This window comes from Lissotriton vulgaris, chromosome 2_1 (genome assembly GCF_964263255.1).
Source record: "Lissotriton vulgaris chromosome 2_1, aLisVul1.2, whole genome shotgun sequence".
NCBI classification, from domain to species: Eukaryota; Metazoa; Chordata; class Amphibia; order Caudata; family Salamandridae; genus Lissotriton; species Lissotriton vulgaris.
The window spans coordinates 205,106,450-205,129,309 of record NC_141687.1 but is presented as its reverse complement, the minus strand read 5'-3'; the positions used below and the strand labels follow the sequence as shown (position 1 = coordinate 205,129,309).

The 22,860-nt window shown below is 47.9% G+C and overlaps 1 protein-coding gene across 9 annotated transcripts in view; it reads left to right on the top strand.

The window, feature by feature from the left end:
• The window catches only part of LOC147729834 (complement factor B-like), an 877,333-nt gene that overhangs the window by 169,160 nt on the left and 685,313 nt on the right, over positions 1-22,860 (top strand). For all 9 annotated transcript variants that reach the window (XM_086954737.1, XM_086954730.1, XM_086954734.1 and 6 more), the window contains one exon: positions 8,645-8,719. In XM_086954737.1, coding sequence (XP_086810863.1) covers positions 8,645-8,719 — 75 coding nt within the window. The remainder of the gene's footprint in view (positions 1-8,644; positions 8,720-22,860) is intronic.

The window sequence follows — 22,860 nt, the reverse complement described above, 5'->3', positions numbered from 1 at the left end:
CTATGTTACATATTGAAAAATTAGAATCCCTGCCATTTTCGGTGGCTGAAGTGACTGCAGCAACATGGCTTATTCATGGTGTTATAACATTACCTTTTGCTTTGTATAAATTTACAAATTGTATGAAATATATAGCCATTGGGCGATATGAACCATTAGGCAGCGCTTTCCTCCATGAGACATGGTCTTTACCATACACTTACAGATGCCTTAAGGAGGGAAATGAAGTGAATCTGAATGGTGAAGAATGTACACAGTCGCCTGACCGCTCACTAATTTGCAGACACATCCAGTTGCATGGTTCTTGTAATCAGGACAAACCTAATTTGGCCTGTGTTTTGAAAGGGACACCAGTTCCTGCAATAGTTTCCACGTTCACGTTGTTGTCCAACGGTAGTTATTTACTTTTGAATAACGAGTTTTGTTGTGGGTTAGAAGCCGGTATCGCATATGTGGTTACCGTGTCTGAAAGGGTGGTTTGCTGCAAGAATGTGTTGTATCCACCCACGCATGGGAATTCAGAAGTTTTAATTTGGCCAAGAATACCAACCTTGAGAGCTGAGTTCAATGGTTTAGGCCGTATAAGAGCCCTTTTGTCTCAAAAACAGGTGGCCCTGAGCTCTGCCCGCGAAACGTATGTCCTTCACATAGCAAACACACGCACAGAAGTACAAGCACTTTTAAGTACTGATTTGCCGTTTCATTTTTGCGAGCTGGTTCATCAAATCTTCAATGCCTCCTCCACAACGAGCCTGGCTCATTTTTTTAAAATGGTTAGCAGTGGTCTCGTGACTACATTTGAAAAAGTATTTGGTATTATCCCTGCGTTCTTTCATTCTATATTCGCTAGCCTGTTTGGCGGATTTCCTGTTTTGCTGGCTTTGGCTGCAGGCGTTCTGGTGATATTTTATTTTATAAAACATGGATGCCCATCCTGCGCAAGGAAACGCACAGCCCCTACTGATGCAGTTTCGCAACCGGATGCTTGATTATTATGGATCCCTGCCGCTTGCGACCTTAAGCACGGCTTTTGGATTATCCTTCAGATTTTCCTATTTCACCTGTGTCCAGCCTGTGTTTCATTGCCTGAGCTGTGATTTCGACTGGGCCATTGATTTGTGTCTCTGTTTACCGACTTCTCCTGACGTCAACTTTGATCAGCTGATGTACCCCGTAGTGGCTCACGAGTTGGTCTGTTCTGGCGAAAGGGTTATGGCTGTGGCAGCGATGCATGGACTAATGGGTCAGTGGGACATATTCGCAGCGGCGCATGACTTTCTGGCACAAAGCGTTCTCGAGAACCCACTGAGTTGTCCTCTGATGTTGCTAGAGGATTCGGTGTTGGAGGAGCACGTATGTTCTTTCCCATTGCTTAATTGGATGGCTGAACTGTTTTCGGATGATGGCAGTGATTTCATGTTGGAAGCTGTTGCTACCTATTTTGCATATTCATTCAACGAGGAATGACTCTGAATACTTCCATCATTATGGCACGTGACTTTTTAGTAATTCTGAATGGTGCCAGTTTCAATACGAACATTCGATTTTTTCATATGTTCTAGGCCTGTTAATTATAGTTAGGCCTCAAGTTCGACTTTTTATATTTTGTGTGGCCACTTTAGGCATTCATACATATTTTTTGTGTTTTTGAATTTTACATACATTTACATACATTTAGCTTGGCTCAATATCATTGAACTCTGCTTTCATGTCTTGCCTCTCATAGAGTATTGGCTTATATTTTTGTCTTTTGACCGTCCTCGGATCATTGGGAGGGTGTCATATGGTTATTACGTTTCTATATATTGTGTTAAGTTAGCATGTGCATATTAAATGTTTAAACGCCATATTTTCTTTCTGCTTCGGTTTGCACACGACACCTAGTTGTTATTACAGCTTTTAACCTAGACGAAAGATGTGATTTATTTGAGAATAATATGTTATTGCACTGGTATCAGTCGTGCCTGGAACACTTGGTACAACTGTCTGCACACTGAGAACGGCACACTCTCCGAATAACCTAACACAAGGTTGCTGCAGGCCTGATCCTCGCACCACGTTAGTCATAACACAAATAATGTTTGTGCCAACATTTGGCTCTACGTGAGTTTAAGATACAATTACAGGGAATGAATCAACACACTTGATGCTTCGCATGCTGAGCGCTGGTAGCGGTTGATGTGATCTCCTCCTACTGAGAATTAGAGGTATGGGTCCGCCCTGCTAAGAACCCAGATGAGACCTTCTTAGATATAATATAATATGCTAATTAGGGTGCGCGAAATATAGGTGATACAGAATTCTATAGATTTTTGCATCATAACATGTTATCACCTTTTGCTTACTATGGATTAGTGACTATGCTGCTGACTCTGATTTTTATAATATGTATATTGATATTATACAAGATACTGCGTTTGAGAATGCTGCATTGAAAAATAAACATTTCAAACTTGCACGTGTTTTCATTGCCTCCCAGTTTCGGTTTGGAATGATTATGTAACTAAAGAGTGTTCATGTGTTCCACGATACCTGAGGTACTCTAAGTTCATGTTCTGGATTGTCTAAGACATTGGGAAGTATATACTACCGATGCGACACTGTAGCTAGCTTGGTAAGGGGATTTCTGAAACAAAGGTGAGTTGTGGGTCACCCTAACTCACCCAGGTTCTAGATCTCTGTGCACAGTTCTGTGAGAGAACGGAAACCCTGCGACAGTTCCTTTAACCTTTTGCCCTGATGCATAACAAAAGTCTTTTTAATATTAACCATCAGGTCCAGAGAAGACATGAACTTACAATAGTTATTGAGAAGGTGCTGCAGTTGGATAGGGGTTCTTGCCATTATCACAGAATCGTCCACATATAATAATGCAGGGATAGGGCGATGGGCTATTTTGGGGAGGTCCTGGCTCCCTTCCAACATAGCCAGCTCTAGGCCATTAGTATAGAGGTTGAAAAGGAAGGGAGCCAGTACACAGCCCTGTCTGACTCCCCTGGTAATGGGAAATGGTGAAGTAAGATTGCCTTGGACCCCGTATCTCACCCTAGCTTAGGCGGCGGAATACAGTTCACGCAGAAATGTGACCAAAGAGTGATCAACACCCAATTCAGTTAAAATTGACCACAATTTTGAGTGTGGCACGCAGTCAAACGCCGCGGAAAGGTCTACATATACCAGATGAAGATTAACATTTTTGGCCCCCACATATTTTCCAATAATAAGGGAGAGATTTAATGCCTGCTCCACAGTGCCCAAACCCTCCCGAATTGTCATAACTGGGCATCTCAATTTTCTCGTCTGAACAGCTGTTACAAGGTAGTTTGCAATATAAAAAATATTCCAGGGGTTATCCAATAATTGCAGATATAATAGGGCAGCTTTAGCCTGTAAAAACCCCTTGCCTCTTAAGAGTCTTATTTCTAATGACAGAATAATATGCACAAAAAAATATAAATAACATGGTATTTTGAATTGAGCTCCTATCGCAATTACAAAGTGCTGCCTCCTCTGGTTTACTCCATCCTTGAAAAGTACCCAAAAGAAGGTGAATCTGACTGAAACGGAATCTAGTTAGTAACCAGCGATGATATGGCCTTGTTACTAACTTAAGGTAGGGCTCAATAGATGGTGATGTAACTAGTAAAAAATGAGCCCTAACCATAGTTTTTTTTTAATTCCTCACCCTCTCGTTCCTGGGTCTTCAAAGTCAGGAAATGCTCTTTAACCCAGCTAATATCACCTTTAACAAAAATTTCTGGGCGCCCAAGTTTGACAAACATTGACTTAATGTAGGAAAGCCACTTATTTCATTCCCCCTTTCTAAAGTAACACAATCTTTTAAAATCTGGCGATTTAACGTTAGTTCTGCGTTAAGCCAGGTTTTTAGCCAACAGATAGGGGGGCCATACTAATCAGGTCACAAACATACCCCATCCCCAATTCCTGATGGGTAGCAAATGTTGGGGTAGATAGGGGGATAGACAAGAGAGAGCGAAAAAAATTATTCTCGACCTTCTGGACCTCTTCCATTTGCTTATATCCCCATATTGCTGCCCCATATAACGTTATTGCCAGGCATTATGCCTTATAGATAGAATAGCCTCACAGGGCCTTCCCCCTAATCGTTGGGCAAAACCTATACTTATTATTATTAAAAGGTATAGACAAATTTGTGAACAGGTGAGCAGGATTCAGCTAAAATGTCAATCTTGTGGTCATCTAATTAAATCTCACATGAATGTGCGAGTACATTTTCATTTTCATCCTACACTTGGAATACATCTCTCCAACCCTCTTCACCAGTATTCACCAGTTTGTGTAATGATTCTTCACAAACCTAGCATAATGAACTTTACTTCCAAACTTTTGGCAGATGCAGTTACAAGTAGGGCATTTGAAGCAATTTGCTTAATGGTTGGGATTACGGTATCTGTAGCATTTCTGTTTTGTTGATTCCGCAACATTATTAGTCCTTCTAGAAATTAACTCTTCGGTTTTGTCTCTTTTTCCTTTAACTCTCACTTCACACACTGGTGATTGATTAGCTCCTTTAATTTCTTTTCCTCACACTCTGCTGTTTGTTCAGTGCTCCTGGCAATTGTCACTGCTGTTTTTAAATCTGGATTGCAAGATAATAATTTTTATTGAATCTTGAGGTTACTAGTGCATCTTATCAATTGACCCTGAAATATTGAATCACAAAGGTCTCCAAATTCACGTGTTTGATAAACCGCTTAGAGTAGCAATGCAGCTTGTAATTTTCTCGTTTCTTCCTTGGATTCAAACAAACAAATCGTGTGTTTCCAGCACTACAATAGTTTTTGTCACAGAAATGATCTTCCATGTTTTTAATCTAAATTGGAACAAGTTTAATTTTTCACCCCCTCCTTCATTATTAGGAGTGTCAGGTAGATTGGGGGTGGTGCTCACCAACATGCCATGAGCAGCTCTTTCTGTGAGCTCCCTGCTGGCTTGCAATCCACCAGCCTCGTATAGCTGCTGTGCTCCACATTTGGCGCTGGTCCTGTGGCACCAGGACTTCTTGTGCCATGGAGGTAACCGTGGACCATGGATGGCAATGCCTGCTGAGGAGATTCTTCGGGAGCCTGGCTTTTTTGGACGGAGACAGCTTCCCGGTGGTATTAAGATGGTGGGCTCTTGACTGAAGAGCGGGCATTGCATCACTTACTGTTCTTGAGGGTAGCCCTGTCGAGTTGACCGCGGTGCCCTCTGTGGTGGATTTCTACACACATTTCGACTGAAGAGGAAGAGGAAGGGCTCCCACGGAACGCTACCAACGGCCAACCACATGAGAGACGGGGCGATTTGCGGTGGCCCAATGAGTATTGGGCAACTATCCTGGCTGGCTGTGGCTCTCCTGGATGAATCTTTGACCTCCTGGGACCCAAGGTACATGATATTGAGTTTCCTGGCAGTACTGGCCAGTCCTGCAGCACAGGAGCAGGCGGGGGTTTCGAGACCCCTCTTCATTTACTGGCTGCTCCTCCTTCTTGCCTTAGGACTGCTGAGGCTCCTGGGATACACCCCCAAGAGTGGTTTGGTGTGCTGCGTCTTGCATTCGGGTAGTGCTGTTCGACCCTGCAGGTTCTGATGACGGGCCTGAAAATGACTCTATTTAACTGCCTGTTCCTCCTTGTCTGCATTATGGCTGGTGTAGCCTGGGCTGAAAGCTGCAAAGGTTGCTCTGGTGATCCGACTGGAGGGTGGACACTACCTATACACATATAGAGTATACCTCTATAGGATATCTGACACAATACAAGGCTGGTGGTAATCTCTGGCCCCTACTGGCCATATTAAAACTCACACTCTCGCCTCGGCTATGGCTGGCTGTGCTGTGACTTCTGACCCCGTTTGTTGGTGACCATTAGGTTGTGACACACCTTCATCACCCTTGTTCTCTTACACCATGGGCTACACCCAGAGACCTAATGACGATGCCTTGACTAGTGCCCCGCAGGAGGGTATTAAATATGGCGCTAAGTTTTGGGATGCTTTTCAACTGGACAACAAGTTTCTTAAACTGTTGGCTGTGATCGATACCAAAAGAGAACAGTTGGAGAATAAGAATGACTATATAGCAGACAAACTGGGCCTCATCCGAGAAGACTCTGAGAAAATGTTAGAGTGGGTGTCTGCCCTGAAGGCCTTAGTCCAAACCCTAGCACCTGAGGTATTGGGTATGGGTTACAGCCTTACAGATTTGGAGGCCTAGACACTTCGATTAGCGTCAAAGCGTGAGAACCAGGAGAGGAGGGCTTGCTGTAATAATATTGGAGTCATTGGCCTACCAGAGAGAGTGGAGAGCAAATCCATGCTTGGATTCCTGGAGGACTGGCTGAAGAGTTTGTGGCCCTGGAGGGCCTGTCAAAGTTCTATGTGTCGGAACGTGTGAATAGAGTTCCAGCTCAGCCGTCCCAACAGGGGTTCCCCCATGATAGGGACTTTATACTCCAACTAGCATGGAGCAACGACCCCTTACAGTGGCGATAGCTAGGGTCTCTATCTATCCAGACTTTGTGCATCAGATTCAAACTCAGAGGGCTTTGTTTTCCTGAGCAAGGAAGAAGCTTTGTGAACTTTATTATTTGTTGTTCCCGACCCACCTGCGAGCATACGTGGAAAACAAGTAGCAAATTTTTCACTGACTCCTCTGCAGCGTGGGATTGGTCTGAACTTTACGACAAAGGGTCTGGAACTTTCTGAACATCACTGCCCCAGCGTCTGAGGCTTCGGTTCTCCAGAAGAAGGGAGGCAAGTCAGCCTATCAGGCAACAGGTGGGCAAGGAACAGATGGGGGTAGTGGAGATGTTGGCTTCTTTGAGGTCTGAAGGGAGCATGCTGCATCCTGGGACGCAGTCCTGTAGGGGGTCCACCTTGAGCTCAGTGGGCTGCGTCCTGGGGGTTTCAGCCTTCTGCGGTCGCCCCGGTGGTGCACTGGAAACAGACTACCATTCGATATTTAGGGGTGGCCTGCATAGAACTGCAGAGTTGCTCTTCAAGGGTAATTGTGACCGGGCTATTTCTGCTCTGCGACGATCAATCAAATTTTGGAGTGCCTTCCCTATTTCCATCAGTAGCCGGATGGCCATCTCTAAAATGGTGATTTTACCACAGCCCCTCTAATTGTTTATGGCTTTACCAGTGGAACTTCCTAGGGCGTTTTTTGGGAAATTGGACAGCATCCTCATTACGTTATATTGGGAGACATTGGGGCCGATGGTGGCATTGCAGAAATTGTGGCTCCCTGTGGATGAGGGAGGAATGGCTGCTCTAGACTTTGAGAAGTATTACCTGGCTATCCGCTTGTAGAGGCTGGCTCAGTAGCGATCGACTACCTGGGATGCTATAGGTTGCGGGGGACTGTGGGAGGCCTTACTGTGTTCTTATGACCCGGATCCTGCTGAGACCTGTCCCTGCAGTATTAATGTGCAGCAAGAATGTGTTAGTTAGAACGGCAAGATACACTGGGTGAGGGCACTGCAGAGGATTCTATACACTTTGAATTCCCTTTGATTATTGTTCAAAATTGGTGGCATCTGGGTGGATGGAGTGGACTACAGTTGTGAAGTTAGGCAGGACTCTCCTTTCTGGGTTATTTATTTGCAGGGGGTGAGGCTAGTTCCTTTCGGGATCTGGGAGATACTTATGATGTCACAGCTGGACATTTCTTGCTGCACAGGACTCTACTGGGTAGACATAAAAGATGGACCAACTCCTGTGTTTGGCACTAAGGCCAAACACATAAAACAATACAGAATTTCATTGTAATTGCTACCTGGAACTACAGTGCTCTGACAGCTTTCTTGGTTAAGGGTGTACTTAAGAGGCGTGTGTGTAATCTTCAGCTTGGAGGTTTTACTCCTAGTTTAACTCTGTTTCATCCTTCAGGGGGGGATAACAACTATTCTGTTGCTGGTTTCTTCAATGAGTAGCTTGTGAGCTACTGGTAGCCCTCCAGCTACTTGTACGTAGCTCTCCAGTGTTCAGCCCATCCTACTAAATTAGAATCTTTTGCTTATTTAAATGTTTATAAATTGAGAGTGCATGTAAGAAGAAAATATGTGTTTGTTCAGAGCCCATAAACTTATGTTTAGAGAAAAATGGTTGAATTCCAAAATATATTTGAAGTTGATATTTGACTGATAAAACATGCAGTGTGGGAAATACTTACTACTGTGAGAGTTCATCCCTACTTACTACTAACATTATCACCTTGGTGCCAGGGGCACTGCAGCATTGGCTGTATGTATTACCCCCATTGCAGCATTTCACATTAACAAAGCCTGTTTTACATTGCTTCTGGCAACCCTGCCTAGGTGCACTGAGGTGATCACTGCTGGTAATCTTGCTTATGGTGGCTACTAATGTAATCATCTCTGATTTGGTCACTATTACAGCACTAATAATGTTAGTAACTTGGGATAATTTTCATTGAACATAAGTAGCTCTTATTACAGAAAAGGTTGGAGACCCCCATTCTGTTAAGTAGAGTGATAGCAACAGTTGTTAAATACAATTACATTAGTTTGTAGTGTATACATTAAAACATGACTTTAATTATTCTGATTGTTTTATTTTCCTGACATACTGATGCCTTCTCTGTTATTCATTTTCAAAGGTTGGCAGATGTTTGATAGTCCACTTAATCTTGAGAAAGAATTGCAGATTCTGGAGACCGAGGTAAAACGCTCAGGTGAGGATACAATTGCAGTAATGTCTCCAAATTTCCCCCACCTTTGTGGTAGTCCTCTGCCTGGTCACTGTGCTAGTTACAATTTTCTTGGTGTCTAGTGCTCTGCAGGATAATAATGTTTCTTATTGAATATCCTGGAATATCCTCATCGTGGCTTCCCCAGTCCCTGCTGAGCTTTTGTGGTTTGGTTAAGCAGGCTACTGAGAGAAGTGGTGAGGGGAGACAGGTAGCACAGAATACCACAGCATCAGAATAAGGTACTTTAGCTATTTTCCTTTTACAGCAGACAAGGCTATGAATTTTCCCCCTGCACCACACAATTTTTCAATGGCTGTGTCTGACTATGTGCCTCTCACACATCTGTAAAGGGTTACATGGGTTACACTTCTCTTGACACTGTATGGTTATTAGTTAGACCCTAAGTGCCTAGAGTCCTCCTTTTGCTGTGGTGTGCTTCTGTTTCCAACTTCTGTGCCAGCAAGAAGAACAAGCAGTCTTGATGAAGGCCTGAATAGAACTTGCTTCACAGGGCTCTCAGGTGTGTGGGACTATGGGTTGTGTACTCACCTTAAGGGACACAAAACTGATGGACCTGCAGTATAGGCGACTGACATGCTTTTGCCTCTGCTAAGGGAGGCTTCCAACTGAAGTCTGTCATCGCTGAACAACGCAGATGTAGGTTGTAGTGAGTCCCAGTCCATCAGTCAACTGCAGTATCAGGAGTAGACAGCTTTTCAGACCCTTCTAGTGTTTTCCGTGCCGATATTGAAGCTGGTATAGGGAATCTTGAATTGACTGTGATGGCCACCATTAGGAGGTATACCCTCAGCCTCTACTGCGGATGGAAGTTATTGGCAAAATATAATACAATTGAAGATTTACATGCTTTCTAATTCTCTGTTTTGCAAAACTGGGGTGTGTTCCAGCTGTGGGATCAGCCCTATATTTATTAAACAATCTGTTGCAAATGCGCAGCATAGGAATGGGTAGAAGCAGCCTTCTTTTTAAGAACTTTTGGCTAAAGCAACACACCTGGGATCTCCCAAAATGATGAGGGGTTCCCCTTTCTTTAGCTTTTCTTTCAGGCTCTCTATATCATTAGCTTTCCTATGGGCCTCCGACAGGTTGGGAAGTATTCTCATTACAGGTATTCATTATTCTGATGAGGGGGACCTGTATTTGTTTAATCTGCTAGTCTTTCTTTTTATTTTCCTCAGTGCTTGAAAATTGCAGAATGTATTGTCTAAATTCAACTTGGAGTGGCGATTTGGTTGTGATTGCATGCCTTTCTGTTTCTGACTGTACCATTCTTTCAATGTGTGTTTTTGAGTAAGCACACAGTACTGGTGCTCTGTAGCTTCTCAGTACACAAGTAAATACTACAGATCCTACATGCACACATTTAAATCTGGAAAATAATTTGGATGGCTGCATAGGTATTAATATTGGTCAAAATGAGCAATTATGTATGAAAATAACCTTTACAGCTATCTAGACTTTCTCTAATGACTGAATATATGAACTTGCTGCATACATTGATTTTTATTTCTATAATTCTTAATCATAATTCCTCACATTTATTTCTTCTGATCAATAGGTATATCATATGGCCCTTGGTGACAGGATATATAGTGACTTGAGACATAGACCCTCTCTCCTTTTTAGGTCGAGCATTAGTGATGACCTGTTGTATCTCTCTTTGGGGCCATTGCAAACCCCCCATTGCCAATGATTCAGAAAAGGGGGTGGTGATGAACAGAGTGTCTGAATTAAGCAGACCACTCTTACCCAGTCCAAAGATCAGGGCTTGATCCATCACAGTTATTTATCTCACTGCACCATCCCAGCTCAGAACCTGGCTATATGCAAATCAGTCTGTCCCTGGCCCAGTGCATCATGGGAACAGGGCAGACTAAACTACCAAGCCAATTCTTCACCATTGCCAATGGCTGTTAGCTTCAGCATTCAAAAATGCTAGCTTCAAACTGATCTATTACTACAATTGTCCTTCTTTTGTATGGCTCCTTCCTCCCATGGCAATTTCACTAATGGTTTTCTTTGGTTGTCCCGCATGAGGAGACTATGCCTGATTTTGTTGGGGTACTTCCCCTGAGTCACCCCTCGCCACTCCCCCGTTGACCTTCAGGGTTCGTCCTAGTTGTCTCAACGTCACAGTTCCGCCTGGATATATATCTTTTTTTGGTTTATTGGCATTCCTGCCATAGTTTTAGTGACGATCGTCATGTATTTTTAATTTTTAAATGCACAGTTTTTGCACTGCCGAGACTCGAACCCGGTTCTCCGGGTCCAAAGTGGTCAGCTCTGGTGGTTACTTCAAGCTACCAAACCAACCCAACTGCCTGAAACCTATTTTTAGACAAGTCATAAAGTCTCAATGTAGGAACGAGGAGAATAAATCACCTCATTGAACCAGGGCAACAGCAGAAAGGACTTTGGTATATGATATAATAGATTATGAGTTTTCATGCTATCAAAATATATGTCCTTAGTATATTGTGTATATCAATAATACACATTTATATCGATATTCATAAATTGATCATTAATAGTCAAGAAAATTGACACAAAAAACAAATATATATGTTAAAAAAACAGAAACCCCCTACAAACTGAGCATGAATATAAATGTTGTACAAAATGTACCCCACATGTCTTGGACATTTTTCCAACACAGCACACATTCATTCACTCATTCAGACACTTAGACAAAACAACAACAAGACTGGTCAAATCCACAAGTATACAGTATTCATCGGTCTCATGAATGGTCAAACATATAAGAAAGAAGGGTTTATACACGTTATTTCCTTATACGCTGCCCCTCAATCTTCTTTAGGGAAACTACCCTGTTTCCCACCCTCCATCACTTCTTGTTCTTTTTAATCCTTCTGCGCCCCTCGCCTTCACTTTTAATGAGCATTAGTGCCCACACCGTCATCCGCTCCCCCCCATCACATATGACATTTGGCCATATAATGATTACACTGGACACATTGTTTATGGGTAAAGAACTGCCGCAGGTTTATTTTCATACAACAAAAGTATGATGTTTTAGTGGGTTATCTTACGGGCGATCCAGGGCAGGCAGCCCCTTGCTGCCCCGCCCTCCTTCTGAGCCTGCCGGCACGGTGGGTCGACGCCCGGACAGTGCAGCACCTTTGCAGATCCCCTTACGGATCATGTGATCATGTCTTATACTCCCGCCCCTTTCGGGCGGAGCATGGTATGGCACACCCCCGGTTGGTCAGCCCCCCAACCGCCCGAAGGACTAACAGGGCGCCGTCGCGGTTTTCCCGGAACCTCTCTGCGGTTCCAGGTCTTTGGCTCAGGCACCCTTACTGTGCCAGGCAGAGGTACCCTTACTGTACCGGTCTGCCGCAGAGGTACCCTTACTGTACCCGTCTGCCTCCAGATCTCCCTGTAACTCCGCCACAGCTCTGGAGGAGGCTACCGTCGATGACAGAGCCCCCCAACTCCGAGCTCCCTACTTACTTCTCGCAGCTTCCAGTGCATCCTCTATATCAAGGAGAAACATATCCCTCCCGACTTTGGACAAGTGCACGCCATCCTTTTAATAATAGCCTTCCACTCTTGCCTGTATTAGTGCCTGCCTGATGGACCCCAAGCCTTTCTGTTCCGTGAACTTCTGCATGGCCACATGGGACACTCTGACCACACCAGCTCGCATGGCCCTAATTATTGGCGATAGTCCCTATATCTGTTTGCATGGCCTGTATAAGTGCCCTACTCCCCATGGTCACTAAGTCGTTGCCACCTAAAATGGATAATAAGGACATGGGAGGGGGTCCCCCTAATGGGGGCTGCTGTTCTAGCCTGATCCTCCATCTCATCCCATGAACACCACAACTAGCCTCCGCCTTTGTATTGCCCTAACCTGCCGGTCCCTCGCCATCTGACAGCGATCCATAGCTGCTGTGCACCTTGCTCCTGACCGACCCCTGGAGTGCGTCGCCCTGTGCCACACCTCTGTTTGTGTATACCAGGAAGCAGGTAAGAGGGTGTTGACAGTCCTATACACCCTTCCTCTCCTTGCCGCCTAGCAGCATACTGATGCCGGTGTCTTTTTGCAACCACTACCCGCCCCTCTAGACCGGTCGTGGTTAACCGTGCTGGAAAGGTGTGGGTACCTCTCATCTGTGTAGGCGGAACATATAACATGTGCCCCAAAAGCCCAATATGTGTGATGTTGCGCAGGTGTAGGAGAATCCTTACACAAATAGCTGTGGATAACACCCAGTACCATGATAATTTGTTCTTGATATTCTCTCACTGGTACTAATTTTATCACGATCCACAGTAAAAGCTTGAGCCCGCTACTCATGTCCTGAAACGTCCAACTGTGGTATGCCGCAAGCACATGCCCGAGGGCTATCTTGTTTGGAGAGGATCTTTGCCTCAGGATTACCTCCCGATCCCATGCCAAAGGTCAGGACAGCAAAGATGTCCTAGCATGCACATCAGTAACCTACAGATTATGCAGTGTTTTACAAAAGAAAAGACCCCCCGCACTGCCCCAGTGTGTCCTTCCAGTGTACCAGCTCCCAGCCCTCGCATGCCAGCCAGATAGGCGTGGTTTGCCCATTCTAGAGTAAAATGAGTGCAACCTGCTCGCCCCACACCCAGGGACAGAATTGACAATTAGGGAGAACGTGGGTCTCCCTGACCCTAACACATTGCCCCCTGGTGTGCTATGACCCTTATACCTGTTGATAGTTCCAGTGGCCCCCCCATGTGAGTCTGGCGGTTCTCCAGCGCGGTTCCTGCATTAGAGACAGAAAACATTCATTAGAAGCCCTGCCCCCCCCTTCATCTACCACTCCGGATTCTCTGCAATGAGACAGGGGCCTACAATGCCCCACACGCTACCCCACACGCTACCCAGGCCAAGCCTGTTTGGAGTTACGATAACTGGTTTGTCAACCTTACCTCCACACTTCCAAATTTAACATGAGTCTATTATCTGAAGAAAGACGTTTCAATTAGAAATTCTATTCTCCCTGACTCTGGAAGTGTCTTTCCAGGGTGTTCCAGTAGTTTGATAGTATGCCCCTCGTTGCAGTGATATCCCTCACCCTGAGGTTGTTCCTCAGCTGTGACATGCACCCGTCACTTTTCTCTGGTAACACCCTGTTTGCTTCATCCACCCTTCACTTTTCTCTGGTAACAGACTGTTTGCTACCTCTTACCTTGTGTTTGTTTCGTTACTTGCACGATTGGCCCCTGTGAGATGAAGACTCGGACCCCCCTACCCCGCGAACGCCCCCTCACACCTGTGTCACCTTCCTTCCCGCCGGGACTGCAGCCCCACGAACGCTTCCCCATAACAATAACGAGCATAGGAGCTGCAACCATGTCCATCGGAACTCCGCCTTCCTCTCTCTTGCAGGAGCCAATCAGAGACCTTCGATCACAGGAAGGACAACCCTCTAACCCCGGAAGTCCCAACCCCGTGGCAGCGTCAGAACAGGGAAAAGCCGAGACTTGGCAGAAGACCGACGTTGGAGTATCGTGGCAGGACACTCGAACTGGAGCTGGAGAAGGAGACGAGGCGACCGAAGAAGATGTGTGGACGGAGGATTGGTGGAGACCCGAGGAGGTGGCTGAAGAGCGGCCGTGACTCAGCGGAGAGTCACGGCAGACCGTGTGAGTACCGTAATTCCACCTCAGAGCTCGCTAGGTGCTCATTGTAGATACTGTGTACATATCTTCTCCCATAGGCACAAACGTACTGTTAGTCTCACTGTATATTAGTTGTATAGCACTTCACTGTGTGGAAACTCTTCCCCTCACGACCTCACTACCCGGGTGACGGTGGAAGTATTGTATAGAGATCCCGGCCAGACTAACAGGTCTCTTGTGTCTCTTATTGCCCTCCGAGGTTCCTCCCCGACGCCGGACCCGCCAAACGAACCTGAAGAAAGGAACTGGACCCAAGCCCTGAAGCAGACCTCGGACCCCTTATCTGGACTTTGTTCGTTTGTCCCCACATCTTGCTTTATACCTTGTATCTGAATAAACAACAACATCGCCCACTATATCCGGCCTCCTTGCCTGCTTTTCCAGCCTGCAGTACGCCCACCATCACATCTGGTGTCAGAAGTGGGATACTCTGGAAGCATGGAGGCCGTGGTGAAAAAAATGTCCGAAGCCCAGGAACAATTCAGTAAACTGATGGAGCAGTTTTTGAAGACCGCAGAAGATGACAGGGGGCAGCTTCACGATGTCCTCAAAGGTCAGGGGGTGGTCCACGAACAAGCGATGGGCAAACTGACCGATGCCCTGGGACAACAACGGCCTATGACCTCACTACCTTCCGTAGTCCTACAGAAGTACGTGCCGGGAGAAGATGCAGACTACTTCTTCACCAACTTCGAGAGGTTGGCCCAAGCCGCCAATTGGTCGGTGGACCGATGGGGCCAATATTTAGGACCTCTTTTAACCGGTGATCTACAAGCCGCCTATCAACAGGCCAATGTGCAGGGGACCACCCCGTATGCGGACATAAAAAAATGCATACTGGAACGTCTTGGCATAGACGACGACACCTACAGGGTAAAATTGAGACAAGCGAGAGAAAGACCCCAAGAGAATCCCAGGGCCCTCTCTTTTCGTATTAAGGATCTCGCCAACAGATGGCTCAAACCTGAGGCCTCTACAAAGGAAGACATCCTGGAGAAAATATACCTCGAACAGTTCTTGAATTCTCTACACCCGGCAACCCAATGCTGGGTGAGACAGCATTCCCGCCTCACTCTGGATACAGCCATCGACATTGCCTGTGCCTTCAGTCGTGCTCAAGAACTCCAGCGGGGCAAGGAGGATCATCTGCACAGGCCACACAACGTTGCCGCCCCTCGTCCTCCACGACCCCCGTTAGCCCGGAGAGCAGAGCCTGCTCCTCTTTTGCCAGCACCGGTCCCATTTCGGCCACCCAACCCCCGACCCCAATGTTATTCCTGTGGGGGTTTCGGACACATAGCACGCATGTGTCCACAGAAGGAAAAGCCGATGGAGATCGGCCTCGTAAGGAACTATGTGTGCACCACTCCAGGGACCTCCCCTCCCCCCTTTCACTGCCCCGTATCTATTGATGGACAGCGAGTCTGGGCCCTTGCTGATACTGGGTGTCGTCAGAGCGTTCTCAGGCCACAAGACTTAGCCCATCCGCTTGGTAACCCTACGGGTGTCATAGCCATTCAATGTGTCCATGGACACACCAAACGATACCCCACTACCCAAGTGCGAGTTCAACATCAGAAAGATCCCGGAACATGCCTCACCGTGGGTCTTGTGCTGGCTCTACCGGAACAAGCCATATTGGGAAGCGATTACCCTGGACTGCCTTCACTCCTTCAGGACACAACTGACTCACTGACCCAGTGGTGGAAGGAAGCCCCTTATTCGAAGGGTCAGGCCTTCCCAGATAACGAACCAAAACCGCACAAGCCCTAAAGTCAGAAGCGAAGAGAAAAAAAGGACTATGCAAGTGCTTATCCCGCTCTCACAGAAGACCACCCCTGGCAGACAGACCGGGAATTCTGGGCAGCACAGCAAGAAGACCCCCTCCTACGAGAAGCATGGGGAAGGGCCTTAGAGAACGAAGACCCCTTACACGTAGGTCCCTACTTCTACAAAAAGAACGGGTTGCTATACCGGAAGGGGGGGCCCCAACAGAACCCCCAGCTACTCGTCCCCGCTCCATTTCATGATAAAGTCCTCTTTTTGGCTCACAGTCACTTATTAGGAGGCCATTTCGGGGACGAGAAGACTAGTCAGACAGTCCTAGAGAAGTTTTACTGGCCTGGAGTTCACCAGAGGGTTAAGAGCTATTGCCGGGAATGTACGGTCTGTCAAAGGAATAGCAGATTTCGACCCCCTAGGGTACCCTTCCAACCCCTCCCCATCATTGACGTCCTGTTTAGCAGAATAGGGATGGACATCATTGGACCCCTCTAGCCTTCACGAAGCGGGTGTCGCTATGCGCTGGTCATAGTCGATTATGCCACTCGCTTTCCGGAAGCTATTCCCTTACGCCAACCCACAGCCCAAAACATCGCCAAAGCCCTTATTTCGATATTTTCCCGGGTAGGGTTTCCCAGGGAAATCCTGACCGATCAAGGCACGCCTTTCGTCTCTGCTCTCATGAAAAATGTTTGTTCCCAACTGGGGATCAAACAAATCAGAACGTCAGCGTATCATCCTCAAACCGACGGTTTGGTGGAACGGTATAATGCCACAATCAAACAAACATTAAAAAAACTATTAGGTTTAGAGGCAAAACGTTGGGAAGACATGCTACCCCTGGCCCTATTCGCCATTCGCTGTAAGACACAGAGTAGCCTGGGTTATTCCCCGTACGAGTTGTTGTATGGACGTCCCCCTCGTACCTTGCTGGACATGGCTCAGGAAGCCTGGGAAGCGGAGCCAGACCGTACCCGTCCACTCCCTGAATACCTAGAAAACCTGAAGACTCACCTGTCGGTGATTCGGGACATAGTTCGCCAGAACCTAGAGCGTGCCCAATCCTCCCAGAAGAGGCAATATGACAAGGGCACCAAAAACCGCGTCTTCGCTGTAGGTGACCTGGTCCTCCTCATGATGCCCTCCTCAGACCAGAAACTCCTGGGTCAATGGCAAGGTCCCTACACCATCAGACAGCAGGTGACCCCGGTTACCTACGAGGTGGAGTTGGACCCCACTCGGGGTACATCCCAGATTTATCATGTGAACCACCTAAAAAAATGGGAAGGACCCCGTCCGGTATTATCCGGGACTGGTCTCCCACCTCCAATCCCTTTTGATCCCTGTATTTATCCCGAACTGAACACACTACAAGTCTACGAGCTCCGTGCGGCTCTAGACTGCAAATCGTCCAGAATTCGGCGGCCAGAGCCATCTATGGCCTGCCTAGGAGAGCCAGTGCCTCATCGCTATTAGCTAGGCTGCATTGGCTACCGATTTCTGGCAGAATTAGATTTAAACTCCTCACACTGGCGTTTAAAGCCCTTCATTCTGTTGGTCCCAACTATCTCAGGAAGCGTATTGCTTTCTATGTGCCACGAAGGACGCTGCGGTCAGCTGATTTGGCCAAAATGGAGGTGCCTGCGGTCAAACGTGCCCGGATGGGCGGCCGATCTTTCCAACATGTGGCAGCTTGTTTGTGGAACGAGCTCCCACTTTCTCTTCGGAAAGCGAATAACCTTCTGGCTTTTAGGAAGGAGTTGAAGACTTTGCTCTTCACTAAGTAATCATCGTGACTATAGCGTGTCTGCCTTTGGTTTCATGGTTTTCTTCAGGCCTCTTTGCTAAAGCGCCGGGACACCCTCTTGGGGTAGCCGTGCGCTCAAAAAGTACGGCTTAACATTAACATTAACATTAACATCTAGCACCCGTAAAAGGGGTCTTCTCCTCCACCACGGGTAGAACCTCTATCACCGAGCATGTGATACAAACGGAACCAGGGAAGGTAGTCCGGTTACGATCCTATAGGGTCCCTGAGGCCCGCCGGGTGGTTATAAGACAGGAAATAGAGGGGATGCAAAGGATGGGGATAATAGAGCCCTCCGTAAGCAAATGGAACTCCCCTATAGTCCTTGTGCCGAAACCTGACGGCTCTGTCAGGTTCTGTATCGACTTTCGTGAAGTCAATAAGGTGTCCAGCTTTGACACCTATCCCTTGCCCCGGGTGGATGAGATGATCGAGAGGATTGGGAAAGCGAAGTACATCTCCACCCTTGATCTCTGTAAAGGGTATTGGCAAATACCCCTCAGGGAAGAGGACAAAAAGAAAACCGCCTTTTCTACCCCTGAGGGGTTGTACCAGTTTATCGTCATGCCCTTTGGGCTTCATGGTGCCCCTGACACTTTTCAACGTGCCATGAACCACGTCCTGCGACCCCACTCCCAGTACGCCGGAGCCTATTTAGACGATATTGTCATCTTCAGTGATGACTGGGCCCAACATCTGGTCCATCTCTTCAACATTGTCTCCACCCTGGGCTCCTTTGGCTTTGCTATCAACCCCGCCAAAACCACCCTGGCAGCAAAAACAGTGAAATATCTGGGATATCTCCTGGGGGATGGCCTGATAAGACCCCAAGAAAGCAAGACGAAGGCCATTCAATCCCTGCCCTTTCCCCAAACTAAGAAAGACCTCCGAGCCTTTTTAGGGCTTCTGGGTTACTACCGCCGGTTTGTGCCCAATTTCTCACAGAGAGCAGCACCCCTCACCGACATACTAAAGAAAACAGTCAGGTCCGAGGAGATCCTAAAAAACCCCACTCCCGTATTATGGAAGGCTTTCACCGACCTGAAACATGCCCTGATCTCCAGTCCGGTCTTGGTGAGCCCTGATTACTCGCTTCCCTTCATTCTACAGACTGATGCTTTCGACCAAGGGTTGGGGGCGGTGTTGTCACAGAAAGATGTTCAGGGGAACGAAAAACCCATTCTATATTTGAGCCGGAAATTGTTCCCTAGAGAAAAGAATTATGCTGTAGTGGAAATGGAAGCCTTGGCAATAAAATGGGCGGTTGAAAGTCTAAGATACTACCTGGAAGGCCGAGACTTTGTCCTCTACACAGACCACGCCCCCTTGGAGTGGATGTCCCGGAACAAAGGGCAGAACGACCGCGTCCTCAGCTGGTTCCTTTCCCTACAGCCCTTCCACTTCAGGACATTGCACCAAAAAGGGACAGACCAAGGCAACGCCGACTACCTTTCCCGTTACCCCCATACTCCAACCCCTCCAACCCGTACAGGAAGGACAGCTAGGGAAAGGGGATGTGAGATGGAGACTCGGACCCCCCTACCCCGCGAACGCCCCCTCACACCTGTGTCACCTTCCTTCCCGCCGGGACTGCAGCCCCACGAACGCTTCCCCATGACAATAACGAGCATAGGAGCTGCAACCATGTCAACGGAACTCCGCCTTCCTCTCTCTTGCAGGAGCCAATCAGAGACCTTCGATCACAGGAAGGACAACCCTCTAATCCCGGAAGTCCCAACCCTGTGGCAGCGTCAGAACAGGGAAAAGCCGAGACTTGGCAGAAGACCGACGTTGGAGTATCGTGGCAGGACACTCGAACTGGAGCTGGAGAAGGAGACGAGGCGACCGAAGAAGACGTGTGGACGGAGGATTGGTGGAGACCCGAGGAGGTGGCTGAAGAGCGGCCGTGACTCAGCGGAGAGTCACGGCAGACCGTGTGAGTACCGTAATTCCACCTCAGAGCTCGCTAGGTGCTCATTGTAGATACTGTGTACATATCTTCTCCCATAGGCACAAACGTACTCTTAGTCTCACTGTATATTAGTTGTATAGCACTTCACTGTGTGGAAACTCTTCCCCTCACGACCTCACTCGACCCGCTCTCGTCCCCTACCTCCCTTCTGGATACCGCCCCCCCCCCTTCCTCACGGTCATTCCTTTCTCTCCCTCACTACCCGGGTGACGGTGGAAGTATTGTATAGAGGCCAGACTAACAGGTCTCTTGTGTCTCTTATTACCCTCCGAGGTTCCTCCCCGACGCCGGACACGCCAGACGAACCTGAAGAAAGGAACTGGACCCAAGCCCTGAAGCAGACCTCGGACCCCTTATCTGGACTTTGTTCGTTTGTCCTCACATCTTGCTTTATACCTTGTATCTGAATAAACAACAACATCGCCCACTATATCCGGCCTCCTTGCCTGCTTTTCCAGCCTGCAGTACGCCCACCATCACAGCCCCATTGCCTACATAACGTTTGTTCCGATGTTAGACTGTCTGCTATGCATCGCAGTCTATTCCTCACTTGTACCTCTTGTGGTTAGTGTCCGCCATTATTGCAGTATTATCCTACTACCTGTGTTTGGCGCTCTTTCGTAACATGCACATGTCACCTTTCTCCTATAATACACTGTTTGCTACCTCGCACATAGTCTTTTCTTCCGGTACTTGCACAAGTGCCACCATTGACTACCTGACGAATGTTCGAGTGTTTGACTGTCGGCCATATAATGCAGTATTGTACCTCTACTTACACTTTGCACCCTTTATTAACTTGCACACCTGTCACTTTATTCTCCTGGAATGCATCCTTTGCTACCTGTTGTATTGTTTGCACCAGTTTGCCATTTTGCCTCAAGTAACTTAGCGTTTGTTTTCTGTCAAGTATTCACTTATCGTGCTCCCGTGTATCAGGTATGACACTATCGTGAGGTGCTCCGACACCTTCGAGTAAGGTCCTTCTATATAAGAATATCACTCCAGACTCGGGCCCGCTTCCCCCGCATCCACAGGAAAACTGTGCACATCGGGGAACTACAAGCGGGTCACTGCTGTCCTGCCAGCAACAAGAGCAGAAGGCACCCAGACTGCTAACCACTCTGTGTACCCAAATGTAAGGCGAAAGTGTCCCCCACATTTGTTTAAATGCCACACATTATTACACTTGACAGAGGAACATGACACACCTGGCTGTCTCCAACCTTGCCTGCTACGAGAAATGATTGAAACTGTTACTCACAGTACACTTCATCCTGATATCCTTGTGACGCTCCCGGTGCTACTGAGGCAAATCCGTGCTATCTGGGAGGCAGCAAATATAATGCCTGTGTCTACATTCTATACATTCCTGTACACAGGGGTGATAATTAAACGCTCTGAACAGCAGCTAGAGCCTAGAGGTATATGCTGTCCAGCCGCTCTTACTGCTTGCTAGCATACATTTGACTGGTGATATTTTCCACCCCCAAGTTGTTGCTCGCCTGTGAGCCTCCTTAAAATCTTTACTCTGAAATAACTTAGTTGCCCCCCAAAGTGGGGAGCAGCAGGGTCGGCATACTTTACATAGTGAAATCGACAGGGTTGCGTATGGGGGGACCCAGGGAGAGCCAGGCGCGAGCTGGTCTTTCCCTGGGTGCGTTCGCGTGAGAATCAGGTAAGCAGGTGGGGTTGATTGGGGGGAGGTAATAAAGGGAAGTCAGGCTGGCGGTTGGGCACGGCGTTAGCGGGAGGCAAGGGAAGGGAGGTTCTTTTTTGCCCTGCTAGCTTACTGGTATCTGTCAGGGGGCCATGGAGGAGGCGGCGGAGGTCGGGCGGGCTGTTCAGACGTTTTGCGCCGCTGGGCGCGAGGACCTCAGGCAGCCTGGAGTGCCGGCGGTAGGCGTAGGTTGGTTTGGCCCGCCCCCCCCCCCCTTTGCTTCCCACCAGTCTCAGGCCTCTGGTGGGCGCCCCCTGTTACCAGCCAGGTGCTGTTCCCGGCTCCTCGGGGGAAGCCTGCTGCTTCCCAGGGCGGTTTGACGACCGGGTTGGGTGGTGTCTCTGGGTTGGCGCCGGTTGCTGGGTCCTCGAGGGGTGTTTCCCTTGCCTCTGTGGGGGGGGAGGTAGTTTTTGCGGATTCTTCTCAGTCTGGTTTGAGCGGCCGCAGTTTTTCGAGTTGTTCCTCCGGCTGAGCGGCTGTTGACTGGTTCTTCGGGCTTGGGAGCTGTCCCTACGGCTGTTTCCAGTGGTGGGATCCCGGGAGAGTTATCTGGAGCGGATCTCTCTTCTGGAAGTTTTGCGCGCGCGGAGCTTTCATGATGTCGATTGGCAGTTTTATGATGGGGGAATTGGTGATGGGGCGCTGCCAAGTGGCAGTGCAAAAGTTTCATTTTCTGGGGAAGCTTTCTAGTTGGATGTACAAGATGATGACTTGGAAGGAGGGGAGTTTGAGGGATAAGGGGGTTGGGCTTTTGGCAGCACGGGCCCAGAGGGGTGGGCTGGGGCAACCCCCTGTTTCTAGTATTTTTGCAGGAGTCATGTGCGGCCACGCGGCGGTACGTGAGACAGGGGGAGTAGGCTAGCTGAAATGGATCAGGTGGATGTTCAGCAGAAGTCGGCACAGTTGCCGAGAGGTAAAGATGGTTGGTGGGCCGTGTGGAAACCAAGGGAGAGTCTCCCGGTTAAGAGTACCAGATCAATCGGTACAGGGGATGGGGTTAGTGGTGAGCGAGTCGCTCTGGCACCGAGGCTTGAGCGGCCTGTGAGTTTTGAATGTTTCTGATGTGCAACCTACAAGGGATGTTTCTACAGTTGGGGATGGGGTGGCGGTACTCGCGAGGACTAGACCTTCTACAGGGG